This window comes from Stegostoma tigrinum, chromosome 7 (genome assembly GCF_030684315.1).
Source record: "Stegostoma tigrinum isolate sSteTig4 chromosome 7, sSteTig4.hap1, whole genome shotgun sequence".
NCBI lineage: Eukaryota > Metazoa > Chordata > Chondrichthyes > Orectolobiformes > Stegostomatidae > Stegostoma > Stegostoma tigrinum.
Window position 1 is genome coordinate 65,903,681 of NC_081360.1, and position 25,558 is coordinate 65,929,238.

General features: G+C 40.7%; 1 protein-coding gene across 8 annotated transcripts in view; it reads right to left on the reverse strand.

Annotated features, from left to right (window-relative positions):
* Positions 1-25,558, reverse strand: part of slc12a8 (solute carrier family 12 member 8) — a 155,079-nt gene that overhangs the window by 48,171 nt on the left and 81,350 nt on the right. For all 8 annotated transcript variants that reach the window (XM_059647374.1, XM_048534977.2, XM_059647375.1 and 5 more), the window contains 2 exons: positions 6,779-6,892; positions 1,457-1,544 (listed from right to left, as the gene is read on the reverse strand). In XM_059647374.1, coding sequence (XP_059503357.1) covers positions 1,457-1,544; positions 6,779-6,892 — 202 coding nt within the window. The remainder of the gene's footprint in view (positions 1-1,456; positions 1,545-6,778; positions 6,893-25,558) is intronic.

Consider the following 25,558-nt stretch of genomic DNA (forward strand, 5'->3'; position numbering starts at 1 on the left):
AATAGGAGGATTTAAGATGGATATGGGCCAATAATTTAGGATATCTGGTCAGCATGAAGTTGGACTGAAGGTTCTGTTTCTGTGTTGCACTACTCTATGAACACTAAACTCAGATATGATCTCAAAAATGCGCTATGAGTGGAGCACAACCTTCCCACTTGTTATTGAATCAAGCTACATTTTATTAGATTTCTTAATTATTAGGTAGACCCACACACTAACATTTTGTGATTCTCACACCAGGACTGACAGATCCCTCAACATCTCAGAACTTTGCAATCTCTCAACGTTTAGTTAAATTCTTCAGATTTATTCTTCCTGACTGTTAGCCTTTACAGCAAGTTATTGGAGAACAGGAACAAAATTGTCTTGCTTCAATTGTATGGAACACCGATGGGATTACACCAACTGTATTGTGTTCAGTTTTGGTCTCCTTGCCCGAGGAAGGAGATACTTGCCAAAGAAAATGTGCTGCAGAAGTTTATCAGACTGATGATGTGATTATCCTATAATGGGTGAGTGAGGAAACTGAGCCTGTATTCTCCAGAGAAGGGGTGTGTGATTAATTTGGGAATACTGCATTGAGGCAGAAGCTCAGATATGATCAACATGAGCATTAAGGATGTCCAAGCTTGTGTAGCCAGTGATGCCTACACACTTTAAATGACTTTTTAAAAAATGATGGCAGAAAATGCTCAAATTCCTGAATGGGCCACATCTGCTCCTATAACGCTATGTTCCCAGATATGGAGCACTAAACTCTGGTGAATAGTTTCTAACTTTGTTGGTGCAGGAATTTCCAAGGTATCTCTTGACAGGTCACGGTCACAAACTCAGAGATATTGGAGCATGCTAATTCCATCAATATTCACAAAGTCAACATATCTTTGCTGGCTCAATCAAGTTCATTGGATGGATGGCAGTGTGTATCTAAAGAGCTTCTACACAGTAAACAGGCCATTGGGTCACAATCTCTTGTGTAGCTGCAACAAGGACACTTGCAAACAAAATAGGACGATGGTCAACATTAACACTGGCAACTGGGAGACGTCACTAACAGCTGTGTTCTTCCAATACTGAATAAAAAAATCTTTGAAAGGAGTGAATAGAAAAGATCAATTGGTTGAGAAGAGGGCCCAAAGAAAAGAGAAAGTTGCAAATGATGCATCATCTCAGGTTACAACAAAAAAATCACATGTCAGGGTAGAGATCTCGAGCCATGAGGCAATGCTAACAAAGAAATAACCACCACAGTACAAACCATCATGTTACAAGTATGAAGACGGTCATCATATTCAAACAATGTTGTGTCTTTGAAAAACAATTACCAGACATTTATTTCATTCGCAAAGCATGGCCACAAATGCTAATTTTGAATTCAAATACAAGGACATGACGGAAGTGTTTGTGACAGGGTCTATAATTTGTAAATTAACTATAAGCCACTAGAACTTACGAGATGCCCACAGCTGCTAGTGACCCAATAGGGATATTGGATGCAGGTTTCTGAAGGTCTCCACTCATGTTAAATCCTGCCATCACACCTGAAGATAACAGAAATCAATGTTAATAAAGTAAAATCACAAACATTGTGTGTGTCACTAACCTTACCTAGCAATCCATTGGGGATTGTTAATATAGCTGCTACAGAATCTGTACCTTTCTGCCTCATTTAAATAATATAATTGTGAATATCTATGTCTGTTGAATAGTCAATAAAGGAGATATGGAGCTATAAAACAGGTGTGTTTTGCTGGAGCCATTTTAAACAATGGAGAATTAGTTTATGTCAGTTTGAGAATAACCCAAAGCAAGCGAGGTTATCACTTAGAAAAAAAACAAACTGCAGAGGTGGAACCCAAGGTAGACAAACAGGAGGATGAAAGTACACAGCAAGCCAGACAGCATATGGAGGAAAGGAGAAGTCAACATTTCGGGTATTAAGACTGAAGAAGGGTAATACCCAAAACATTGACTTCTCCTGGGTTGCTGTAGTCTTCCCACCTCTTGTTTATCTACCTCGGTCATCACTGAGGTGGGTGGAATTTAGGATGGTTCTTTGGTTTCAATTTATCTTTGTCTTTATTAGGAAAGACGATTGGACATAAGAGCAAAAATAGTCTACTTGCCCCATCAAGTCTGCTTTGCCATTCAATGAGATCATGCCTGAATTGATAATTCACAACTTCACTTTCCTGTCTTTTTCCATGACCCTTCGTTCCCTTACTTATTAAAAATTATGTTAATCTCAACCTTGAAAATACTCAGCCTTTCCAGCCCACTTCTCAGTTGCAGAGTGAGCGTCTTGTGTTTTGCAGCTTACTAAGAGAAGTTAACTAAAACAAATGATAGTCAGAATTAGGCTATAAGCAGAGTAAACACCAATTTCATTAATGACCATCAGGGTAGGAGATGAGGCTTAATCTCAGTTGGAATCCAGTGAGGAGTAGAAACTGTGAGATTGCTGTATTTGAAGCTAGTGGGAGAATCTACGATCAGCCACAAGTGCCTTGCTTCAAAAGTAGGTAATCAATAGAAAATCTTGGAAGTATTGCATGAGTACCAACGAACTGTGGATCTTGCATTCACAGTCAAGAGATGATAAATTACAATTTTATCCCTTAGAATAACCAGGGATGTGCAAATATTTCCAGAGGACTCTGGCATATTTTTAAGAAGTCCCTACAAAAGTGAATAACGTTATTGATTGATATGTCTTTTAAGAGAATCCTTGAAGAAAGTGAGGATTGAATCTGATTGCATAATGCTACAGACCAGACCAAACGTTTTCAAAATATATTAAGAAGATAACTTTAAAATAAGAAAAAGATAAGATCTAGGCTAAGTGTCAAGAGTTGTATTCCAGATGTGATTTGATTTCTCAAATGACTTGACTTTAAGCAAAACACACTTTATTTTTACACTACAATTAAACACAGGTAAAGTAAAATGAAAAGAACTGGCTGAACTGGAACTAACAAAACGCTTAATAAAATAGAATATATATTAAATACTACTAATTAACTATTCAACTGTAATTACATCCCTTAAACACACCATTAGTAAAGGCAAATTCAGGAAAATAGATTCTCTCACATACAATTCTACCAACAGGGACAGGACCCCAGTTTTTAGCTGAAACAGACAGAGGAAATAGTGCTTTCACATCCAGCTCAATACCCCAACAACTGCAGATAGCTAAAACTAAAAGTCCTGGTTCTGTGGGAGCTTGACCCATACATTCAGGTTGCTTCTAGTGTTCCAACTTTAAAAAAAAGACCTCACAAGCAGTTAAATATTTTGTCTTTGACCAGACCACTCCAAACCTCTGTATCAATGTTATTTTTGTAAGAAAAACAGAAAAAAATACACCTCTTAAAGTTACAGTATCGTCACAATAAAATATGCACATAATAAGAAGCAAAAACCATATTGCTAAATTAACAATGCTGGCTTTATTCACTTACTTTATAAACAATAGATTTCATTTTATTCAAAGCAAAGTTAAATTTTGTAGCCTTGTTCGTTTATTTTAAATGAGCTAAAAAGTTGCTTGCAGCAACCATATCCTGGAAAGCAACTTTTCCTTAAACCCATTTTCTCTTTTTCTCTGACACAGACAGACAGACAGGCACGCGCACACACACACACACACACACACACACACACACACACACACACACACAATTACAATCAACTCTAGTATTCACCTACGATGAACCATAATGCTAGGTAGTTCCCATGGCCTTTCTGCCTAAATACTAATAGATTGAACACCTGAGTTTTAAAGTGAGTTCTGCAACACAGAATATAAATTTACACATGAAAAATATGATGATGATTAATGGAAGTACCCCTCAAATGAAAATGAACAAGACCCTTCTGAAGTGCACGACAAATATGAAGGCCTTGAGAATTATCTGCTATGAGTAGGTAAAAGGCATTGTTATGGCAACCAGGAATTCAAGGCAAATTTTCATTCGCAGATAAAGAAAAATTCCTTCCACATTTTTTGGACAAAATACTACGATGCAACAAATTATTTTGTTCTTTCAGTCACAAGACAATGAGAACTTTACTCTAGGTTGCTTGAAGAGAAATTGCTCACTGGTCTTAATTTAGTAAAACACTCCATTTGACAGTCTCTGTTTATTCATTACTTTTGAGAACACAAACATTTTTGTCAACAGGCAATTTTGATTAACAATGAAAAATAATATGATTACAATTAAGTTGCAATAATTGATTTTTACCACTTTAATTATTGGATGTAAATCCGTAGTTCTGTAAACAATGTTTCATCCCAATCCAAATAACAGTGAAGTAACATCCGTTACACATTAATGCATCTACTTAAGTTTTGAAACTGAATTTCAACAGTGGCAGAAAATTGGCTCAAAGCACATCAACAGCCACGTTATACCATACCCAAAAAACAAAAGTAAAAGCTTCTAAACTAATCTAAAAGCCTGAAAGAGGTGAATCTAAAAGAGGTGAAGACTGGCATAGAAATTGAAAAGACATGCAGAGCTTCATAATTAGGCATGTAGCTGGGATTGGCAAGGTTTAACAGTGAACAATTAGTTGAGGCTTTGGCAATATGCCCTTGATTTCATTGATGAAGAATCCTTTCACATGCAAATCTGAAGTCCACAAACATCCTTGCGAAAGTTGCAAACAAACTTATTACAAACACAGAAAGGCTAGAATTCTCTTTGCTATCTTTCGGAAATTTGGTTGAACATGGACAGAAAATAGTAAATGCAGGGTAGGAAGTAGAAAATCTGAGCAATGATCCCAACAGCAAGCTCATTTTTTTTGCTGTTAAGACTAGAAACTGGCTGCATTTTTCTCCTGCACTACATGCAAGCTGAAACAGAAATACAGGGCCTATTAATCTGCCTCATATTATCAATTCCTGTTAACATCTCTGCCAACAAAATGACTTCCGGTAAAAAGCTTGATGTCCCTGGAGTTAATGCCTGGAGAAAGAGAGCCTAGCAGAGGAAATTATAGAATCACAGAATGGTAGGTCTACAAAGAGAAACCATTCAGCCTGTAGTGCAAAGAATGAAACAAAATACACTCATTGTTCATTGCAAACATGTTTAATTGCGTGAATATGAAAAACTAGATGTCAAGACAAACAGTTAACTCGGTGCAGGAGTAGGCCATTCAGCTCTCTGAGCCAGCTCTATCCCTTAATTTGATCATAGCTGACTCTCTACCTTAATGTCACAATTCAGCTTTCTCCCCATACTCCTTGGTGCCTTTAAAATCTAACCAAGTTATCTATCTCTTTCTTAAACATATTCAGTGACTTTGCCTCCACACCCTCTGTGGTGGTGAATTCTAAAGGTTGACATTGACCACCCAATGGGTTAAGAAATGTTTTGACAATCCAGTCCTAAATGATCTATCCATGTTCTGGGATTATGTCCCTGGTTCTAGATTCCAGCCCCCATCAGAGAATACACCCTCCCTGCAACTCATCTGTCTAACACCATTAGAATTGTATAGATTTCAATCAGATCCTCCCTCATTCTTCTCAACTTTAGTGGATACATGCCCAGCCAAACCAATCTCACATCACAGGACAGTCCTGCCGTCCCTGGTAATCAGTTAAGTGAAATTCCACTGCACTCCTTCAACGGCACATACATCCTTTCTTAGGTACGGAGACCAAAACTGCACCAAGGCCTTCCATAATAGCACTAAGGCATCCCCACTTCTGAACATAAATCCTTTTACAATGGAAACTATTTGCCCTCCGAATGCTTATAGCATTCATCCGTCTACTTTCATTGACTGATGTACAAGGAAACGCAGATCCTTTTGCACATCCACAATCCCCAAAATATCACTGTTTATATAATACTCAATTCTGTTCACCACACTAGAGTGTATCACTTCACATTTAAGCCATGCTGTACCACATCTACCATCTGTTTGCCGCTCACCATTACTGTTTGAATTACGTTTTCTTTTCCCCCCAACTTCAAATGTTGCACTCTTACTTCAAGATAAGTCTGCTTTCCTAGTCCCTGCTTTCATTTTTTAAAAAAACTTTGCCTTGTCTACGAATTCTTATAGCCTAGCCTTAGTAAATTTTTGTAAATCATTTGGGGACAAATCTTGCATCTCCAGGAACTTGTCAAAGATATTTTGACTTAATAATACACAAGAAGCCTGATGTAGTGTCGGCAGAAGGCAGCTTATTATTACAGTCTACCAGAGAGAGAAATTTATTACCAAATTCACTTTTATAGTGGACAACCTCTTATTGGATTCACTTCCAGATGGTAATCTGTGATTTAACTCTTTTCATAGGGAGTTAGGTATTAACTATTAATTGACAGGTCAACCCCTTATTATTGGAACAAAAACAAAAGTTGCTGGAAAAGCTCAGCAGGTCTGGCAGCACCTGTGGAGGAGAAAGCAAAGTTAACGTTTCAGGTCCAGTGACCCTTCCTCCCTTATTATTGGACTTTAGGGAGGATGTGTCACTCAGCTCCAGTTTACAGGTACATCTGTTCATGAGGCTGAATGCAGGAGGGACCCTATTGTTCAACCTTCATTGTTGGGCTTGTCTACCTTACAGGGGGCCTTAGATAAGTTTCCTCCAATAACACAACTATTTAAGGTAAAGGCGAGGCTCAACATCTCCTATGCACCAGTGTGGTACATATAATAAATTACATTGAGAAATCCAGTCTAAAATTATGGTAAATACAAACAAACAACATTCAAAAATGAATAATCACATATATCATCTTACCAGTAGCAGTAGGAAAGAAGACACCAAAAACTGTGAAGAAATTTTCTTCCGGACTATAGTCTGGGAATGTGTTGTTCCTGAGCAGTTCTTCACTATAACCCACAAATCCAAAATCTAAGGGATAATAAGAGAAATGCACTTTTATTTTAATTTTACAGTTTTCAGAAAATATTAAAACAAGTCCTGAATCTTTAGCAAAGTGTGAAGCTGGATGAACACAGCAGGCCAAGCAGCATCTCAGGAGCACAAAAGCTGACGTTTCGGGCCTAGACCCTTCATCAGAGAGGGGGATGGGGAAAGGGTTGTGGAATAAATAGGGAGAGAGGGGGAGACAGACCACCTCCCCTCTCTCCCTATTTATTTACGGGTCCGCCTCCCCCTCTCTCCCTATTTATTTCAAGTCCGCCTCCCCCTCTCTCCCCGTCCCCCTCTCTGGGGGGGTGAGGGGGTGGGGGGTGGGGGGGGTCTAGGCCCAAAACGTCAGCTTTTGTGCTCCTAAGATGCTGCTTGGCCTGCTGTGCTCATCCAGCTTCACACTTTGTTATCTCAGATTCTCCAGCATTTGCAGTTCCCATTATCTCTGAATCTTTAGCAGCTTTATTGATGCAATACAAGACAATGCTTAGAGATTTTATGTTTTAAAGAAACATTCTGTAATTTGAAGAAACAAGAAAAGCAGAGTCACAACTCCCTCATAGTCTTAGCTGGCCAAGTCAAGCACGACAGAAAGGCCCTAGGTTCAACACTTTGATGGTATATTTCAGCTACTTCATTAGGGTGTTAGATTGACCATATCTCCTGAGTGAGAGGGAAAATAACTTCTGGGGTATGGCTATTTTCTCTGCTGGGTTCGGATATTGGATGACAAAAGATCCAGATGTAGTGCAGATAACTGCACAGTGCAATGACTATCCAAAGGTGACAAAATTGGACAGAGTCCACATAGATTGATGAAAGGGAGATTATGCTTGATAAATGTACTGGAATTTGAGGATATAACCAGTAGTGTCGATAATATGATATGAGATAACAAGGTTGATATGAGATAATAAGGTGTATACCTGGATGAACACAGCAGGCCAAGCAGTATCAGAGGAGCAAGAAGGCTGATGTTTCAGGCCTAGACCCCTCTTCAGAAAAAGTCCCCCTCCTTCTTGCTCCTCTGATGCTGGTTGGCCTGCTGTGCTCATCCAGCTCTACACCTCGTTATCTCAGATTCTCCAGCATCTGCAGTTCCTACTATTTCTGTCAGTTGATATGGTTTACTTGGACTTTCAGGAGACAATTGATAAGGTCCCACGTATGAAATTAGCATGCAAAAACTGAAGTGCATGGGATTTGGGGTAGTGTGCTGACATAGCTGGATAACTGGTTGGCAGACAGGAAATAAAGAGTAGGACTAAACATGTCATTTTCTGAGGGGCAGCCAGCGACCAGCGGGGTTCTGCATAGATCAGTGCTTGAAACCTGGCTATTCACAATCTATGTTAATGATTTAGTTGAGGGAATTAAATGTCATATCTCTAAAATTTGCAAACGTCATAAAGCATGGTGGGAGGGTGAACTGTGAGAAGGATTAGATGTGCTTCAGTGTGACTTGGACAAGTTGAGTGGCAAATGCAAGGCCGCTGAAATATAATGTGAATAAATCTGAGGGTATCTATTCGGGAGCAAAAACAGGATGGCAGATTATTATCGGAACTGTGATAGATTGGGAAAGTGGAAGACATAAGACCTGAGTGTCTTCTTATACCAGCCAATGAAAGTAAGCAGATAAGTGAAGCAGGTGGTGTGGAAGACAAATGGTATGTCGGTCTTCATAGCAACAGGATTCAAGAACGGGAGCAGGATTGTCTTGCTGCAGTTGCACAGGGTCTTGCTGAGGCCACACCTGCAGTATTGTGCACAGTTATGGTCTCCTTCTCTGAGGAAGGATAATATGTTAATGGAGTCTCATAGAATGCTATAAAATTCTAACAGGACTATACAGGGTAAATGTAGGAAGAATGTTCCCAATGATCAGGGAGCCTAGAGCCAGAGTCACAGGCTAAGGATATTGGGTAAGCTGTTTAGGATGAAGGAGAAACATCTTCACGCACAAAGTGATGAGTTTGTGGAATTCTCTGCCACAGTAAGTACTTGAGGCCAAAATATTGAATGCTTCCAAGGAGGAGTTATGGTCCTTATGCCTTAAAGGGTAAAAAGATATGGGGAGAAAGTGGGAATAAGCTATTGAGTTGGATGATCAGCTATGATCATATCAAATGGCACAGCAGTTCTGAAGGGCTGAATAGTTTACTCTGAACATATTTCATGTGTTTCAACACAGCAATTTTTAAAAAATTCTTTCCACTGCAAATAGGCAATTGATTGTAATTGAATTCCCTCCCTCATGGCATTGTGGGTCTAACTAAAGCATACGGACTGTAACAGTTAAGAGGGTGGCTCACTGCTGCCTTTTCAGGGGCGACTGGGGACGACAATAAGTGCTGGCCAGACAGTGATGCCCACATCGCACAAGTGAACAAAAAAAATCAATGTCATTGTCAAGGATCACATCAGAATTACTGGTACCCTGGACAAAGTTCCAGGGAAAACTGGTCCCTCAAGAACCATGCTCCAGCAATTCAACACCTTCAAGACAGAAGAGGGAGTGGGTAGTTGTGAACAATGACAAAAAAATAAACAAACCAAGGCCAGTTGTATGGAAGTAAATGTTTCATAAATTATTAACCTAAATATAATGTGTATATATATATATGTATATATATATCAATTTATTTGAATAACAAGACATCGTTTGATCCAAGTTAAAAATCAAGAGTCCTCAAGTCTAATGCCATTGAATAAATGGTATAACAATGTAATTCAATTAGAATAATTTTCATTAGCTATCTTACTTACACTATATTGAGAACTAAACCTATTTGTTGTATAAATTATTAACTCAGATACTGACTAAACTGAAGAATCTCCAATTGATCGAAATTTTCCCTCTCAAGGTAAGTAACTGAAAAAATGACTTGCACTGAAACGTAAGACATAACAGCAGATGTGCTTTCGGCATTTTAAACCTAGTCTGCCATTTGAATTCGATACAACTAATTAAAAGTTAACCTAATGCCAATCATGTAACAAAACTCACATAGTTCACTAAAGTCTTTTAGGAAAGAAAATCTGCTGGCCTTACCAGATTTGACCTACATGGGATTTCAGACCCAAGCCATGTGCTTGACTCTTAATTGCCCTTTGAAATGGCCATGAAAGCCATTTAGTTCCAGGGCAATTAGCAAAGGGAAATAAATTCCAGCCTCTTCAGTGACACCCAGATCCCATGAATGAATAAAAACAACCAAAGATTTCTTCTTTAGTTTCGGGCAGGCAGTTGACAACCAAATCTCACAATGCCAAAATAAGAAAAATAGTCGTCAGCACCCTAACCGCACTTGATTCTACTGCTGGCTGTAATTCATAGCTGATTTGGTTTAGGGTGAGGAATGTCCAAATAAAACTATTTAGCATATTTACATATTCTGTAAAGATTCTGGCAGTCTATTTATAACCTCTGATAAATACTTCCCTTAATTGCAATGGAAATATCACAATTTCTGTTAAAATAACAATGCAACTCCTACATATATCATCAGTACAAAATTCCCCTATTGTTTGCTTTAACTTGCTGGCACTTTTATTTCTATTTGTTAATTTCAGTAACTGCAGAAAAGGCTGTGGGTGAGAGACTGACACGTTCAGAACCCTACAGGTGAGACATCCGTGTATTGCTTATAATCCTGCAATCTGCTTACATGCTTTGCTCTGCAATTCAGACAAATGAGGGGGCTGTCATTGTAACTTCACATATGATTTGTTAAGGAAGATAATGCAAAGGTGATTATGGCCTATTTTTATTCTTCAATCAGAATCATGAATAATAAATAATTTAACCATTAGCACAATGCTGTTGTGGTAGCTTGGTACATGTACAATTTGCCACATTTCTTAAAACAGTCACTAAACTTCAAACATAGCTCGGTAACAGCAAGAGGTTGTGAAAAATCAGTAAATAAGCAGAAGCATTTATTTCTTTTAATTTCAAGTGATGCTGTCACTCAAATCAAATGGTCACTTCAAAGGTTTCTAAACAGCAGTCAAATAGAAGTGCAGATTATGGCCCTCAAAATCAGCTATTACATTGGCTACAAATGTGTGGAAGAAATGGCAGTACAATAAAATGGATTGTCAAATGGTCAATGTTTGACTAGTACTAGTTTATGAGCAAATATCTAGTTGGCAACCATTTAAAAGTAGAATACCAGGAGATTATCTTTTAGGGCCGCTCTTATTTCTCATTTTTAAGATTAAATTGAAAGATCTTTTGTGTTCACAGTGTCCAAATTATGTCAAAATCAATATAGGAGCAGTAAGAAAATAGTGCATACATTCAATTTTGGATTGGTAATTTTGATTAGTGATTGGAGAACTGGTAGATGCAATTTAATATCAGGAAATGCATGATGAGGTTGATCTGGATTAATGGCTACATAGGAACATACTTGAGCATGGGGGAGACTTTGAAATTTTACTGGATGTATCTCTAAACCATTGATACAATGTTCCCAAGTTGTTTGTGGTGAAATGAGCAATTGAAAAATTCAAGAAATATCATTTTAAAACTGTATTTAGCCCTGGTGAGAATACACTTGAATTCCGATATATAATTTTGAAGTTTCTATTCCAACAAAATATAATTTTTGGACAACAATTGAAAAAAGGATGATATAACAGATCCCAGATTAAGGGGTGATGGGTATGGGTTAAAAAAAATCCACTGAAAAGAGGAAGTTCAGGGGGAATGTGATAGAATTTTTCCTGAAGATTAAAGAAATTGAAAGCAAACAAGTTTTTCTGCCCTGTACAAAATTTAGGCACAAGGCATAGATTTAAAAATGAAGGCCAACAAAAGGAAACAGGAAATGGTGCAGGAATTGTTTAAAACAAATAGCAGTAAATATGCAAAATAGATTACTGGTTTAAATAAGAAATTATGGGAAGTTGCCCTTCAAAAATAAAATCCCATTTTATTTGCAGTACACCGAAGCATTAGATGGCTAGGTGGACATCCTGCAATAGAAGAATGGTATGGAACCAGAAATTGCCTTCTGACACCAATGTTTTATTAGATGCTAGTCGATTGATTGTGTCTTTAAACTCTTGGTGATTTTTAAAAAGTTTATTCCTAATTACCCAGAGGGGAGTTAAGAGTCAACCACATTGCTGTTTGTCTGGAGTCACTTGAAGTCTTCCTGCCTGAGTAAGTTCTGGGTGGAAACTGTGTGTGCAATCTTTCCTGTCCTGCCTCCACATTAACAGCCATTTAAGGACCAATAAAGTAACTATTTCCATCAAGGTTCTAATTTTCAAAGCTTCAGAAGTGACAAACAAGAAAAATTCCACACATTTAGTAAATCAGTGTAGACAGCCTGTCTTTTGGAGCATTGGATTCTTGAAGGCAACTCCTGCCAGCACCTCCCCATTACCCTCAGCCCCTAAACTCCACCCTGTAAAACCCCAGCCTGACATTTCAGTTCTCACAATCTTGGTAACCTTTCCAGCAGCAGCCACACCCTTCTCGATGGTGCTGCCAAATGTGACAGCTGCCAGCCAACCAGAGGCCAACAGCTCTCATATTTAGCATTCTTCCTCCACTGGGTTTTTGATTGCAGAGACAGGTCTATGGCAATATACCAAACTGCCTGATCAGAGGAAGATATAACAGGCCTTGTTCTGAAGAGTCCGTGCAGATGTCTGACCAGCTTTGTTAGTAAGCAAGTGAAACACCCAACGAAGATAGAAGATTCTGCCCTGGGTTGCCGTCATCAGACCGCAAAGCCATTTCTTCCATTGATGCTGTGCTGTTTTGTTCTGCACTTAGTGATACGAACATCATAGTGTAAGGGACAATAAAGCGATTGCTGCCTTTGTCAACATTACTGGTGCGATTGACTGTAGCCAGGTATCCATCAATACAACTTTGTTGAACTTTATAAGTTAATGCTCAAGTACTAATACTCAAGTGATAACAGCTATTTCAACTCTGGTACCCAAAACTCATTCATCACATCTCATTGGTACATTCAGAACCCAAGGCCAATGTCTGAGGATGCAAATTCACAGAGATATACAGCATGGAAACAGACCCTTCAGTCCAACTTGTCCATGCCAATCAGATATCCTAAATACAGATAATCCTATCTGCCAGCATTTGGCCCATATCTCTCTAAATCCCTCATATGCATGTAGCCATCCAGATGACATGGGGTGATGGCAGATAGTAAAACCTAAATTCAGTAAAAATCTGGCATAAGAAGCTAGTTGACAACCATATAACCATTGCCAATTGCTGCAAAAATCCATCTAATTCACTTATGTCCTTTGGGAAAGGAAATCTGCTACCCTTACCTGGTGTGGTCTGCATTAGACTCCAGACCCACAATGCAGTGGACTCTTAACTGCCGTCTAGATAACAAAGGGTAGACAATAGTTGCTGGTTTGGACAGTGATATCAATACGCCACGAACAAACTAAATTTTAAAAAGCTAGTGGTGGGTGTCTGCTTAAACTGTCTTTGTGGTAAAGGGGTTCTCAAAGTGGTTTTAAACTAGGAAATTTCAATAAATTGACCTAATGATAATTGAAGAAAAATACATTTGAGTTAGGATATTGCACAACTTGGAAAGCAAGTCTGAGGTGATGCTGCTCAAGCAATTTTGTTGTTTCCTCTAAGTGACAGTGTAGATTGTAAGGGCAGGAGATACAATCAAAATAATTTCCGCAAGTTGCTACGGTGTAACCTGCAAACTGCTAACAATGCAGCAATAATATGCTGATCAAGAAAGGATAGAGTCAATCAGGGAAAAGATCACGTAAACTGTCCTATCCTGGTTGCTGACAAGCCTCCTGTGTACTGCAGCTGCAACTACCATGTGAGCACCCATCTCAACTGTAACATTGTACATTGTTTATACAGCAGTATCAGCATGAAATAAGCATTAAAAATAAGGCAGTTTTATCTCATGAATTTGTACAGTTTACTGTTGATTACAATGCAGCTCTGAAAATCCTAGTACAAAATGCAATTGGCCTGAATGGAAGTGTTCAACAACATTTAAGACTGGGATAGGCAACTTTTGGTGTATCACAGAAAAAGAAAAGGATATGAGAACAGAGGGAGGATAAGATGGAGTTGAAGCTCAAGATTAGTCATGATTGCATTGGATAGCAGAGCAGCACTTCAAGTTTTACAGTCTACAATGGCTCCTATTTCATGTTTTTATGAAAATAAACCTTACTTGTAGGAAATGTTAAACTAATACTATGATATCTATATCCACCATGTAGCTTTCCCTACTTCTTAAGTGATCTATTTGATCTAGTAATTATGGTAAAAAGGTTCCAGATCCAATTGATGACTTGTTCTGTTAAATAATCTTCACCAGGAAGGAATGATGGCTAAACAATTTATTGCAATTGTTCTGGATTAGAAAGGAAGGCAATAAAGCTTGGCTTTTGTGTTCTCAATTGCTATTCAATTATTTCTTGTGGAAAAAGTACTTGCCTACCTGGCACATGACAGCAGGAAAAGGTTTAATATTCCACCACCAAAGCTTAACTATGAAACAGGATAATAAAATGTGAGGCTGGATGAACACAGCAGGCCAAGCAGCATCTCAGGAGCACAAAAGCTGACGTTTCGGGCCTAGACCCTTCATCAGAGAGGATGAAGGGTCTAGGCCCGAAACGTCAGCTTTTGTGCTCCTGAGATGCTGCTTGGCCTGCTGTGTTCATCCAGCCTCACATTTTATTATCTTGGAATCTCCAGCATCTGCAGTTCCCATTATCTCTTAACTATGAAACAGACAGCTTTCACAGAATACATGAGGCCCATCAGTGTCTGTCAAATTTACATTAAGAATCAAAGAAGAGTGCAAATTGCTTTCCGTGTTTGAATCTTTCTAGCTGTCTGGCTCAAATTGATTGTGTTGTGGTGTGGGATGGGGAAAAGACATGGGATACATTACATTCAAGCTCTTTCTTAGAGGTTGAGATAAAATTTGAGTTGGAGTAGTACTTTGTAAATGAGCTGGCACTGTTTCATTGGAACATTACATAACAAATATGGAAAAGGGATTCTCTTTCCTAGCACAAGTTTGTCATCACAACTGCAAGTTGTAAATAGTATAATCTTTTAAAAGGGGATGAGATGAAGACAGATGTATTGTTATTGATAAAGATTGCAGGCAAAGTTTGCATTCAATCTCCCTTTCAGAAGATAGCTTTAAACTTTGCATGACCAGATATACCATAATATCAATCTAACATAAGCCAGCCCTTTAAAAAGCTTCATGAATTAGATACAGAAAAGAATTCAAGTTTTCGTTCTTCCTGGCAATCAACCCAGGTCTTTTTTCCTTTTTCTAGAGCAGCCTGAAAACAGCCTGCCAAGACATTCCAAATTGAGAAAAGCTACTAGAGCATCCTAAGAATCAGATGAATGGAATCCACCCATTGGATTGCAAGTGAAGAGTTAGTGGGGTACATGAAAAAAATTACATTTCTATGGTTAGTAAATTAGTCATATTAGAGAACATATCAGTTTACATAAACACAGATGATGGAAATGCTCAACAGGTCTGGCAGTTTCTGTGAAGTGAGAAACAAAGTTGATAGGTTTATTCTCAGGAAGTCAGACATGCTCTGTGGAAGGTTGAAAACTGCAGCCAGGACCAGATTCCAGGATTTCCAAACTAAAGCAAAATACTATGGATGCTGGAAATCTGACATAAAAGCAAAATAATAGCATTGAGAATCTCATGAGTGGCATCGTCTATGGACAAAGAAACAAATGTTTCAAATCTGATATGACTTCTTCAGAACTGTTTTGAAGAACAGTCAGATAGAAGAATCATCAACTGTTGTTCTCACCGCAGAAGCTGCCAGACATGTTCAATTTGTCCAGCATTTTCTACTTTATTTCAGGATTCTTAATCCCATTCCCAGTATTTCTATGTTTCATTGCCATTTATGCGTGCACCTAATTAAGGTTGCAGGCCACATTCTACTCTCCCAATTTGCTACATTGACGGGACTGATTGTCATGAAAAAAGACAAGCTTTTTAAATAGTATCAGAGATAATGGGAACTGCAGATGCTGGAGATTCCAAGATGATAAAATGTGAGGCTGGATGAACACAGCAGGCCAAGCAGCATCTCAGGAGCACAAAAGCTGACGTTTCGGGCCTAGACCCTTCATCAGAGAGGGGGATGGGGAGAGGGAACTGGAATAAATAGGGAGAGAGGGGGAGGCGGACCGAAGATGGAGAGAAAAGAAGATAGGTGGAGAGGGTGTAGGTGGGGAGGTGGGGAGGGGATAGGTCAGTCCAGGGAAGACGGACAGGTCAAGGAGGTGGGATGAGGTTAGTAGGTAGCTGGGGGTGCGGCTGGGGGTGGGAGGAAGGGATGGGTGAGAGGAAGAACCGGTTAGGGAGGCAGAGACAGGTTGGACTGGTTTTGGGATGCAGTGGGTGGGGGGGAAGAGCTGGGCTGGTTGTGTGGTGCAGTGGGGGGAGGGGATGAACTGGGCTGGTTTAGGGATGCAGTGGGGGAAGGGGAGATTTTGAAACTGGTGAAGTCCACATTGATACCATATGGCTGCAGGGTTCCCAGGCGGAATATGAGTTGCTGTTCCTGCAACCTTCGGGTGGCATCATTGTGGCAGTGCAGGAGGCCCATGTTGGACATGTCATCAAGAGAATGGGAGGGGGAGTGGAAATGGTTTGCGACTGGGAGGTGCAGTTGTTTGTTGCGAACTGAGCGGAGGTGTTCTGCAAAGCGGTCCCCAAGCCTCCGCTTGGTTTCCCCAATGTAGAGAAAGCCGCACCGGGTACAGTGGATGCAGTATACCACATTGGCAGATGTGCAGGTGAACCTCTGCTTAATGTGGAATGTCATCTTGGGGCCTGGGATGGGGGTGAGGGAGGAGGTGTGGGGACAAGTGTAGCATTTCCTGCGGTTGCAGGGGAAGGTGCCGGGTGTGGTGGGGTTGGAGGGCAGTGTGGAGCGAACAAGGGAGTCACGGAGAGAGTGGTCTCTCCGGAAAGCAGACAGGGGTGGGGATGGAAAAATGTCTTGGGTGGTGGGGTCGGATTGTAAATGGCGGAAGTGTCGGAGGATAATGCGTTGTATCCGGAGGTTGGTAGGGTGGTGTGTGAGAACGAGGGGGATCCTCTTGGGGCGGTTGTGGCGGGGGCGGGGTGTGAGGGATGTGTCGCGGGAAATGCGGGAGACGCGGTCAAGGGCGTTCTCAATCACCGTGGGGGGGAAGTTGCGGTCCTTAAAGAACTTGGACATCTGGGATGTGCGGGAGTGGAATGTCTTATCGTGGGAGCAGATGCGGCGGAGGCGGAGGAATTGGGAATAGGGGATGGAGTTTTTGCAGGAGGGTGGGTGGGAGGAGGTGTATTCTAGGTAGCTGTGGGAGTCGGTGGGCTTGAAATGGACATCAGTTACAAGCTGGTTGCCTGAGATGGAGACTGAGAGGTCCAGGAAGGTGAGGGATGTGTTGGAGATGGCCCAGGTGAACTGAAGGTTGGGGTGGAAGGTGTTGGTGAAGTGGATGAACTGTTCGAGCTCCTCTGGGGAGCAAGAGGCGGCGCCGATACAGTCATCAATGTACCGGAGGAAGAGGTGGGGTTTGGGGCCTGTGTAGGTGCGGAAGATGGACTGTTCCACGTAACCTACAAAGAGGCAGGCATAGCTGGGGCCCATGCGGGTGCCCATGGCCACCCCCTTGGTCTGTAGGAAGTGGGAGGAGTCAAAAGAGAAGTTGTTGAGTGTGAGGACGAGTTCCGCTAGGCGGATGAGAGTGTCGGTGGAGGGGGCCTGGTCGGGCCTGCGGGACAGGAAGAAGCGGAGGGCCTTGAGGCCATCTCCATGCGGAATGCAGGTGTACAGGGACTGGACGTCCATGGTGAATATGAGGTGTTGGGGGCCAGGGAATTGGAAGTCCTGGAGGAGGTGGAGGGCGTGGGTGGTGTCACGGACATAGGTGGGGAGTTCCTGGACCAAAGGGGAGAAAATGGAGTCCAGATAGGTGGAGATGAGCAATGTTGTGATTCACTGCACCTCAGAGTTGTGATGGATGATAATCTGCATGAAGCAACCTTTTAAATGATAAGTTCAAAAGGTTTTACTTGAACTAAAAGAACAAAAGATAAGTACAGCATAGGAACAGGCCCTTCAATTCTACAAGCCTGCGCCGATCATCATGCACTATCTAAACTAAAAAAAACAAACCTTATGCTCTTATTCAGGTACATACACCTCTACTCCCTCCCTATTCACAAAACCATCCAGATGCCTCTTAAATGTCACCAACGTGCCTGCTTCCACCATCTCTTCAGGCAGTGCATTCTAGACTCCTACAACACTCTGCATGAGAAACCTCCCTTGCACATCCCCCTTAAACGTTCCCCCTCTCACCTTGAACCTGTGCCCCCTTGTAAGTGAAACTTCACCCCTGGGAAAAAGCCTCTGACTATCCAACCTCTCTCTCATAATTTTGTAGACCTCTATCAGGTCTCCTCTCAGCCACCATCTTTCCAATAAAAACAATCCTCGTCTGTTTGCCCTTTCCTCATAGCCAATGCCCTTGAGACTGGGCAACATCCTGGTGAACCTTCTCTGCACTCTCACCAAAGCCTCCATGTCCTCCTGGTAATGTGGCAATCAAAACTGCACATAATACTCTAAATGCGGCCTAACAAGGGTTTTAAGATGATTTGCCAACTCTGGTACTCCATGCCCCAGCTGATTAAGGCAAGCATGCCTTATGCCTTCTTAATCACCCGGTCACCTGTGTTGCAACTTTTAGGGAACTATGTCACTCCATGCCCAGATCCATCTGTATGTTAATGTTCCTAAAGGTTCTGCCATTTACAGTATAATCCACGGCTAAATTTGATACTCCAAAATGCATCACGTCGCATTTATCTGGATTAAACTCCATCTGTCATTTCTATGCCAAAGTTGCAAATCTGTCTACATCTTTTGGTACCCCTTCACAATCATCAGCACTATCAGCAACTCCAATAATCTTTGCGTCATCTGCAAGCTTACTCATCAGACCACACACATTTTCCTCCAGATCACTTATACATACTACAAACAACAAAGGACATAAGACTATCCCTGTGGAGCACCATTAGTTACCAGTCTCCATTCTGAAAAACACCCTTCCACCACCTTCTGTCTTCTGTGACAAAGCCAGTTTTGTATCCATCTAGCCATCCCACCCAACATCCCATGTGATTTTAGTTTTTGTACCAATCTGTCATGTGGGACTTGATCAAATGCCTTACTAAAGTCCAGATAAACTATATCCACAGCCCTTCTCCGATCAATTATCTTTGAATTTTCTGAAAAGGTGACAATCAGAATGTGAGACATGACCTTCTCCATAACAAGACCCTGTTGCCGATCACTAACTAGTCCATTTTCTTCCAAATGTGCATATATCTTGCCCCTCAGTATCTTATCCAAAAGCTTGCCCACCACAGACATCAGGCTCACCGGCCTATAATTTCCTGGATTATCCTTGCTTCCTTTCTTAAATAAGGAAACAACATTGACTAATCTCCAGTCCCCTAAAACCTCACCTGTGGTCCAAGAGGATTTGAAAATATCTGCTAATGCCCCAGCTATGTCTTCCCTTCCCTCTTGTAGTAACCTGGGATACATTCCATCTGGTCCTGCGGACTTATCGACCTGAATGCAATTTAGGATACCCAAAACTTCCTCCTTCAATATACTGACATCCTTTAGAGTATTCACACACTCATCACTGACCTCAACATCAGTCATGTCCTTCTCCTTGGTGAATACTGATACAAACTATTCATTAAGGATCTCTCCCACTTCTTGTGGCTCCACACATAACTTCCCTCCATTGTCCTTGAGTGGGTCTACTCTTTCCCTTGCTACCCTCTTTCTTCTAATATATGTATTAAAAAGCCTTGGGTTTCTCCTTGGCCTTGTTTGTTAAAGACATTTCATGGCTCGTTTTAGCCTTACTAATTCTGCCTTTAAGTTCCTTCCTAATTTCTGTACACTCTTCAAGGGCTCATGCCCCCTCTGCCAAGCTATAGCCCTCAAATCACAACTGTGGCCCTGGAGCCAAGCTATGCCTACTCACCAACCTCCAAGGCTCCCTGTACCCTCCATGCCAAAGATAACACTTCTCTATCCATTCAAATACTCTCTACAGAATCGATAAACTGTGGCATTAGAATGTGTTAAAAATCCTTTTAAAGATTTTCAGTACTAACTTGCTAGTTTCTTTAAAGGTAAAAAAGAAATATTTCACTCCAGGTTAACAAACGTGTCAAATATCTAGCTCTCTAAAGTATCAATAACATGAACTGCAATCACTTGTCATCTCTATCTATGTCAATACACATAAAATTGGCAGCAGAGATCAGACAGTGAGAGCTGTCCATCAAGCAATGCATTCTCTTGAACTCAGCTGTTTCAAGTTCTAATTGCTAACTGGGCTTTTGGCCAAGAACACATAGTGCATACACAATCTGGTTTGGATATGTTAGGAAAAAAAACTTGGGAATGGGTAAGAAAGTGGTCACTGAGGGAAACACCATTTACAAGTGCAGACACAGAGCTAAATCGGGTTGATAAACTGAGTGGAGTATACCAAAGCTGAAGTCTGAAAAATAAGTTGCATTTCTGCAGCACATTTAATGCAATTTAAAAAATATCTTTACAGTACAGAAAGATTATCAATGAAAATTTTGATACTGTGCCAGACAAGGATACTGGAGAAACAATCAAGTTTGAAGCAATGTGTTAAAGGAGAGACACACTGTAAGGCAATATTTTAGGGAAGATTTTTTAGAGCTTGTGTCCAGTTTAGACGATAGCAGCATTGCCAAATAACGGAGCTAACAACACCATATATGCAAGAGGCAAGAAAATGGAAAAAAAAAGTGAGGATTTTTAAGGTTTGCAAAACAGTCGGAAGTAGCAAGGCCCTTGAAACATGGTTGAGAATTGTAAAACTGGAGAGGAAGCTAATGAAAATCAGTAACCACAAAAAATGAAAATACTTGCTTAGGATAGGGGGCAGCAGAGTTTTGGATATGCTCACGTTAATGTGAAGTGGAAGATAGTGAAGATGGAACAAGCAAGTCTGGAGGAACAGATGCAATTTGAACTATGAAAGTGATCTGGATTAAAAAATTTAATGAACTGATTAAATTGATAAATTATACGAAACCATTAACTCAAAATAGATAACTGTTAAGGATTACAATGGATCAGCACAACATTTGCAAATGTGTGAAACTATGTCATATGACATTCACCATATGAAACTGAAAATTCTCACATGTAAAACAGATGATACGTTAGTTTAAGAAGAGGTTGAAAAATACCTCAGAGTAATAGATTTAACATAGGCCAGGTCCAGTCATTGTAAAGAAGCAGTAACAAAGCTTGTTCTGATTTAAGAAAGGAGAGATCACATCCAGAGTGACACATGGCCTGGCTGAGTATACATTTCAAGAAATTTGGAGGTACGTGGGAACAGAACTAGTAAATAGTCTTTTTTCCTCCATTTTAAAAGTTGTAGTCTAGTGAAATGTTTAATAAGATGGGCAGCTCAGCAGACTGAAGGGCAGTTATCAGTCAATCACCAAAAGCTTTAATTGAGCTTAAATACATGTTGATTACACTGACGCTTAACCAGAGAGAATCATCTCAGCTCTACTTAAGAAAGGGCCTGATGAAAATACGTGAGCAGTAAGCTTTACGTGGTCAGAAAAGAGAGAGCACAGCTGGTATGAGACACAGCCCAAGTGAGTGTACAATTCGGGGAATTTGGAGGCAACGTGGGAAGTTGGCGCAGAGGGGAAATGGGGATTTTTGCTTTTTTTTGGCTTATAGTTTATAAGGTTCTTTTTTTAACAGGATAAGTTGAAGCCCAGGATCAGGGGCCAGGTGAAGAGTGACACCAGAGGTCAACCACAGGTTCATTGGTTGATGATAGCTACTAATTTGACTATCTATCATGGATTGAAGGTAAATAGACGAAATATTTACAGTCCACAAACTAAAGAATCAGTATGAATTTTTTAAGAATGAAATTAAGAACTAAGTAATTAAAATAGAGATGATGGACTGGGTATAATGCTGTAACTCCACGATGTGGGAGCTAGTGGACCTCACTGTGGTTCATAGTGAAAACATCTGTATTAAGTATTGGTTTGTTTGCGGAATTCCAGCTCAGAGTTTATGAGCTGGAGTCTGAGCTTCAAAAACTGTGAAAAATCATGGAGGGATAAGAGGGGTGCTATGTATCAGTTGGCAATCACATTCCTTAGATTAACTACCTCACATTTGGTCAGTGGGCAGGGACAGAGGTTTGACTATGAAGGAGACAGGTAATCCAGGAGATACGGCTGAAGGAGCCTCAGCCCTTGAGCTTGTCAAACAGGTAGTAGTTTCTTGCTTTGTGTGTGGATCAGAGTGGGGGCTGTAAGAAGGTTCAGCAAACTGACAATGCACTGTAGCACATGGGATCCATTCAAGGGGGAGGAGAAAACAGAAGTGTAGATGTAAATGGGGATAGCATAGTCAGGGGAATAGATATGGCTCTCTGTGGCTAGGATCGAGAGTCCCAAAGGCTGTGTTGCCTGCCTGGTGCCTGGGTGCAAGATACCTTCCTTGGTCTGCAGAGGAATTTGGAGTGGAAGGAGAAAGATCCTGTTGTTATGGTCCACGTAGATATCACTGATATAGATAGACAGAGAAAAGAGGTTCTGTTGAGGGAATATGAGCAGCTACGGGGCTTAGCTTCACGAAAAAAGTGATAATCTCTTGATTACTAGCCACTCCATGAGTTAATTGGCACAGGTCAACAAGATTAAAAGATGTAAATGGATGGCTCAAAGATTGGTGAGAGAGAAACGGGTTACACTTCATGGAATATTGGCACCAATACCGGAAAAGGAAAGAGTTGTTCTGATGAAATGAGCTTCATTTGAATCATGTGTGCAGTTATCAGTTGCATGGAGAATTATGGCAAAAATTAAAGGGAGAAGGGCTCACCAGAAGTTAAAGTTTCCAAAACAGTTAATAGGACAGAGTATGGAAAGGGTCAAGAAACTACCATCAGGCACAGCAGATAAGGAGATAACTGAGATGGGGAGTAGTCAATGCAGGACTGAGGGTGTTGTACTTTAATGCACACTGTATATAAGACAAAGTAACTGAGCATGTAGCATAGATTGTACCTGCCAATTTCAATGTTGTGGATATCACAAAGACATGGCTACGAGAGGATCAGGGCAGGGAACTAAATATCCAAGGATACACATCCTATCAAAAGAATGACAGATAGAATGGGGTTGCCTTGTTAGTAAGAAATTAAATTAAATTGATTGCAAGAAGTGATATAGAGTCAGAAGGTGAAGAATCTGTGTGGGTAGAGTTGAGTAACCACACAGGGAAAATCACTCTGATACGACTGGAGTTTAGGCCTCTTAGTAGTAGTCAAGAAGTGGGGAAGAAAATAAATCAGTAGATCAAAAAGGCATATATGAAAGGCACTATTAGAATAATCATGGGGGACTTCAATATGCCGGTGGATTAGGAAAATCATGTTGATAGTGGTTCTCAAGGAGTTTGTGTCGGAAACCACTAGGGAACAGGAAATTCTGGATTAGGTGATGTGTAATAAAGCAGACTTGCTTAGGGATCTTAAGGTGAAAGAAACATCGGGAGATAGAGCCCACACTATTATAGACTTGCCTCTTGCATTTTTGAGACAGAGAAGCTTGAATGAGATTTTTAAAAAAATTTACAACTGTGTAAAGTTAACTACAAAGACATGAGGGAGGCGCTGGCCAGAGTTGATTGGAAGGGGATCCTAGCAGGCAAGATGCTGGAGCAGCAATGGGAGGTGTTTCTGGAGCTAATTCAGGACGCACAACAGACATTTATTCCAAAGATAAAGAAACATGCTATGAGGAGAATGAGGCATCCAAAGCTGACAAGGGAAGTCCGGGATAACATAAAAGCAAAGGAAAAAACATATAGTGTGGTGAAGACTGGTGGGAGCCAGGTTATTTGGAAACCTTTAAAAACCAGCACAGAATAACTAAAAGAAAAGCAAAGTGGAGGGAGATGAAGTAGGAGAGTAAGCTAGCTAATAATATAAAACAAGATTACAAGCATATTTTTTTTAGATATCTAATTGGTAAGAGGCCAAGTGGACATTGGACCACTGGAAAATGAGGCTAAAGTAGTAGCAATGGGGAAACAAATAAAGGGGGAACATTATAGGTACTTTACATCAGGTTTCAGTAGAAGAAATCAGTAGCATAATAGAACTTTAGGAGTCAGGGGCAGAGGTGACTGCAGCACATTTCATTAGAGATGCTGGGGAAGCTCCAACGTCTCAAAGTGGATAAATCACCTTTGACCAGGTAGGCTACACCCCAGCGTTCTGAAGGAGATAGCTGAAGAGATTGTAGAGGCATTGGTAATTATCTTTCAGGAATCAATGGAGCCAGAGAAGGTCCCAGAGGACTGGAAAATGGTTAATGTAAAACTCCTGTTTAAGAAGGAAGGGAGACAGAAGACCAGAAACTGTAACACAGTTGGCCTAACATCAGTCATTGGTAAGATTTTGGAGTCCATTAATAAGGATGAGATTGCAGAGTATTTGGAAGTGTATGGTAAAATAGGACAGGGCCAGCATAGCTTCGCCAAGGGGAGGTCATGCCTGATAAATCTGTTGGAATTCATTGACGTAATGAGCAAGCTTGACAAAGGAGAGCCAACAGACGCGATCAATTTTGAATTCTAGAAGGCCTTTGAAAAGGTGTCACACAAGAGGCTGCTTGGATTGGCTGGCTGTCAGAGAGTATGGATCAAGGTTTCTTCTTCTGGATCGCAGCTGGTGACCAGTAAAGCTTAGGAGGGGGTCAGTATTGGGGCTGCAGCTATCCATGTTACACATTAACGGGTTGGACAAAGGAACCGAAAGCATTGTTGCTAGGTTTGCAGATGGTAGGTAGAGAACAAGGTAGAGTTGGGGAAGTGGGGAATCTACAGAAGAACTTGGACAGGCTAGACGAGTGGTCAAAAACACGGCAGACGGAATACATTTTATGAAAGTAAAGTTATGCATTTTGGTTAGAAGATTAGAAGCACAGACTAGTTTCTTAACTGGGTTAGGCTTTAGAAATCTGTAGCATGAGGGAATCGGGGAGTGGTCATTCAGGATTCTTTTAAGGTTAACATGCAGGTTTAGTTGACAGTTAGAAAGCCAAATGTTACCATTCATTTCAAGAGGGCTGGAATATAAAAGCAAAAATGTACTGCTAAGATTGTAAAAGGCTTTGGTTAGACTGCGTTTGGAATATTGAGAGCATTTTTGGGCTTCTTATCGAAGGAAGGTTCTTCAGCGAAAGGGTGGGTAATCTGTGGAATTCACTCTTGTAGAGGGCTGTGGAGGCCAACGCATTGAATGTATTGAAGGCAGAGGTAGGTAGGTTCTTTATTAGTAGGGGGAGGAGGCAGGAGTATGGGGTTGAGAAGCATATCAAAGGGTGGAGCAGAGTCGATAGGCTGAATGGCCTAATTCTGTTTCTATATCTTATGGTCTTATGATCAAGGCCATTGAACTGAAACACTGGGTGGAACTTC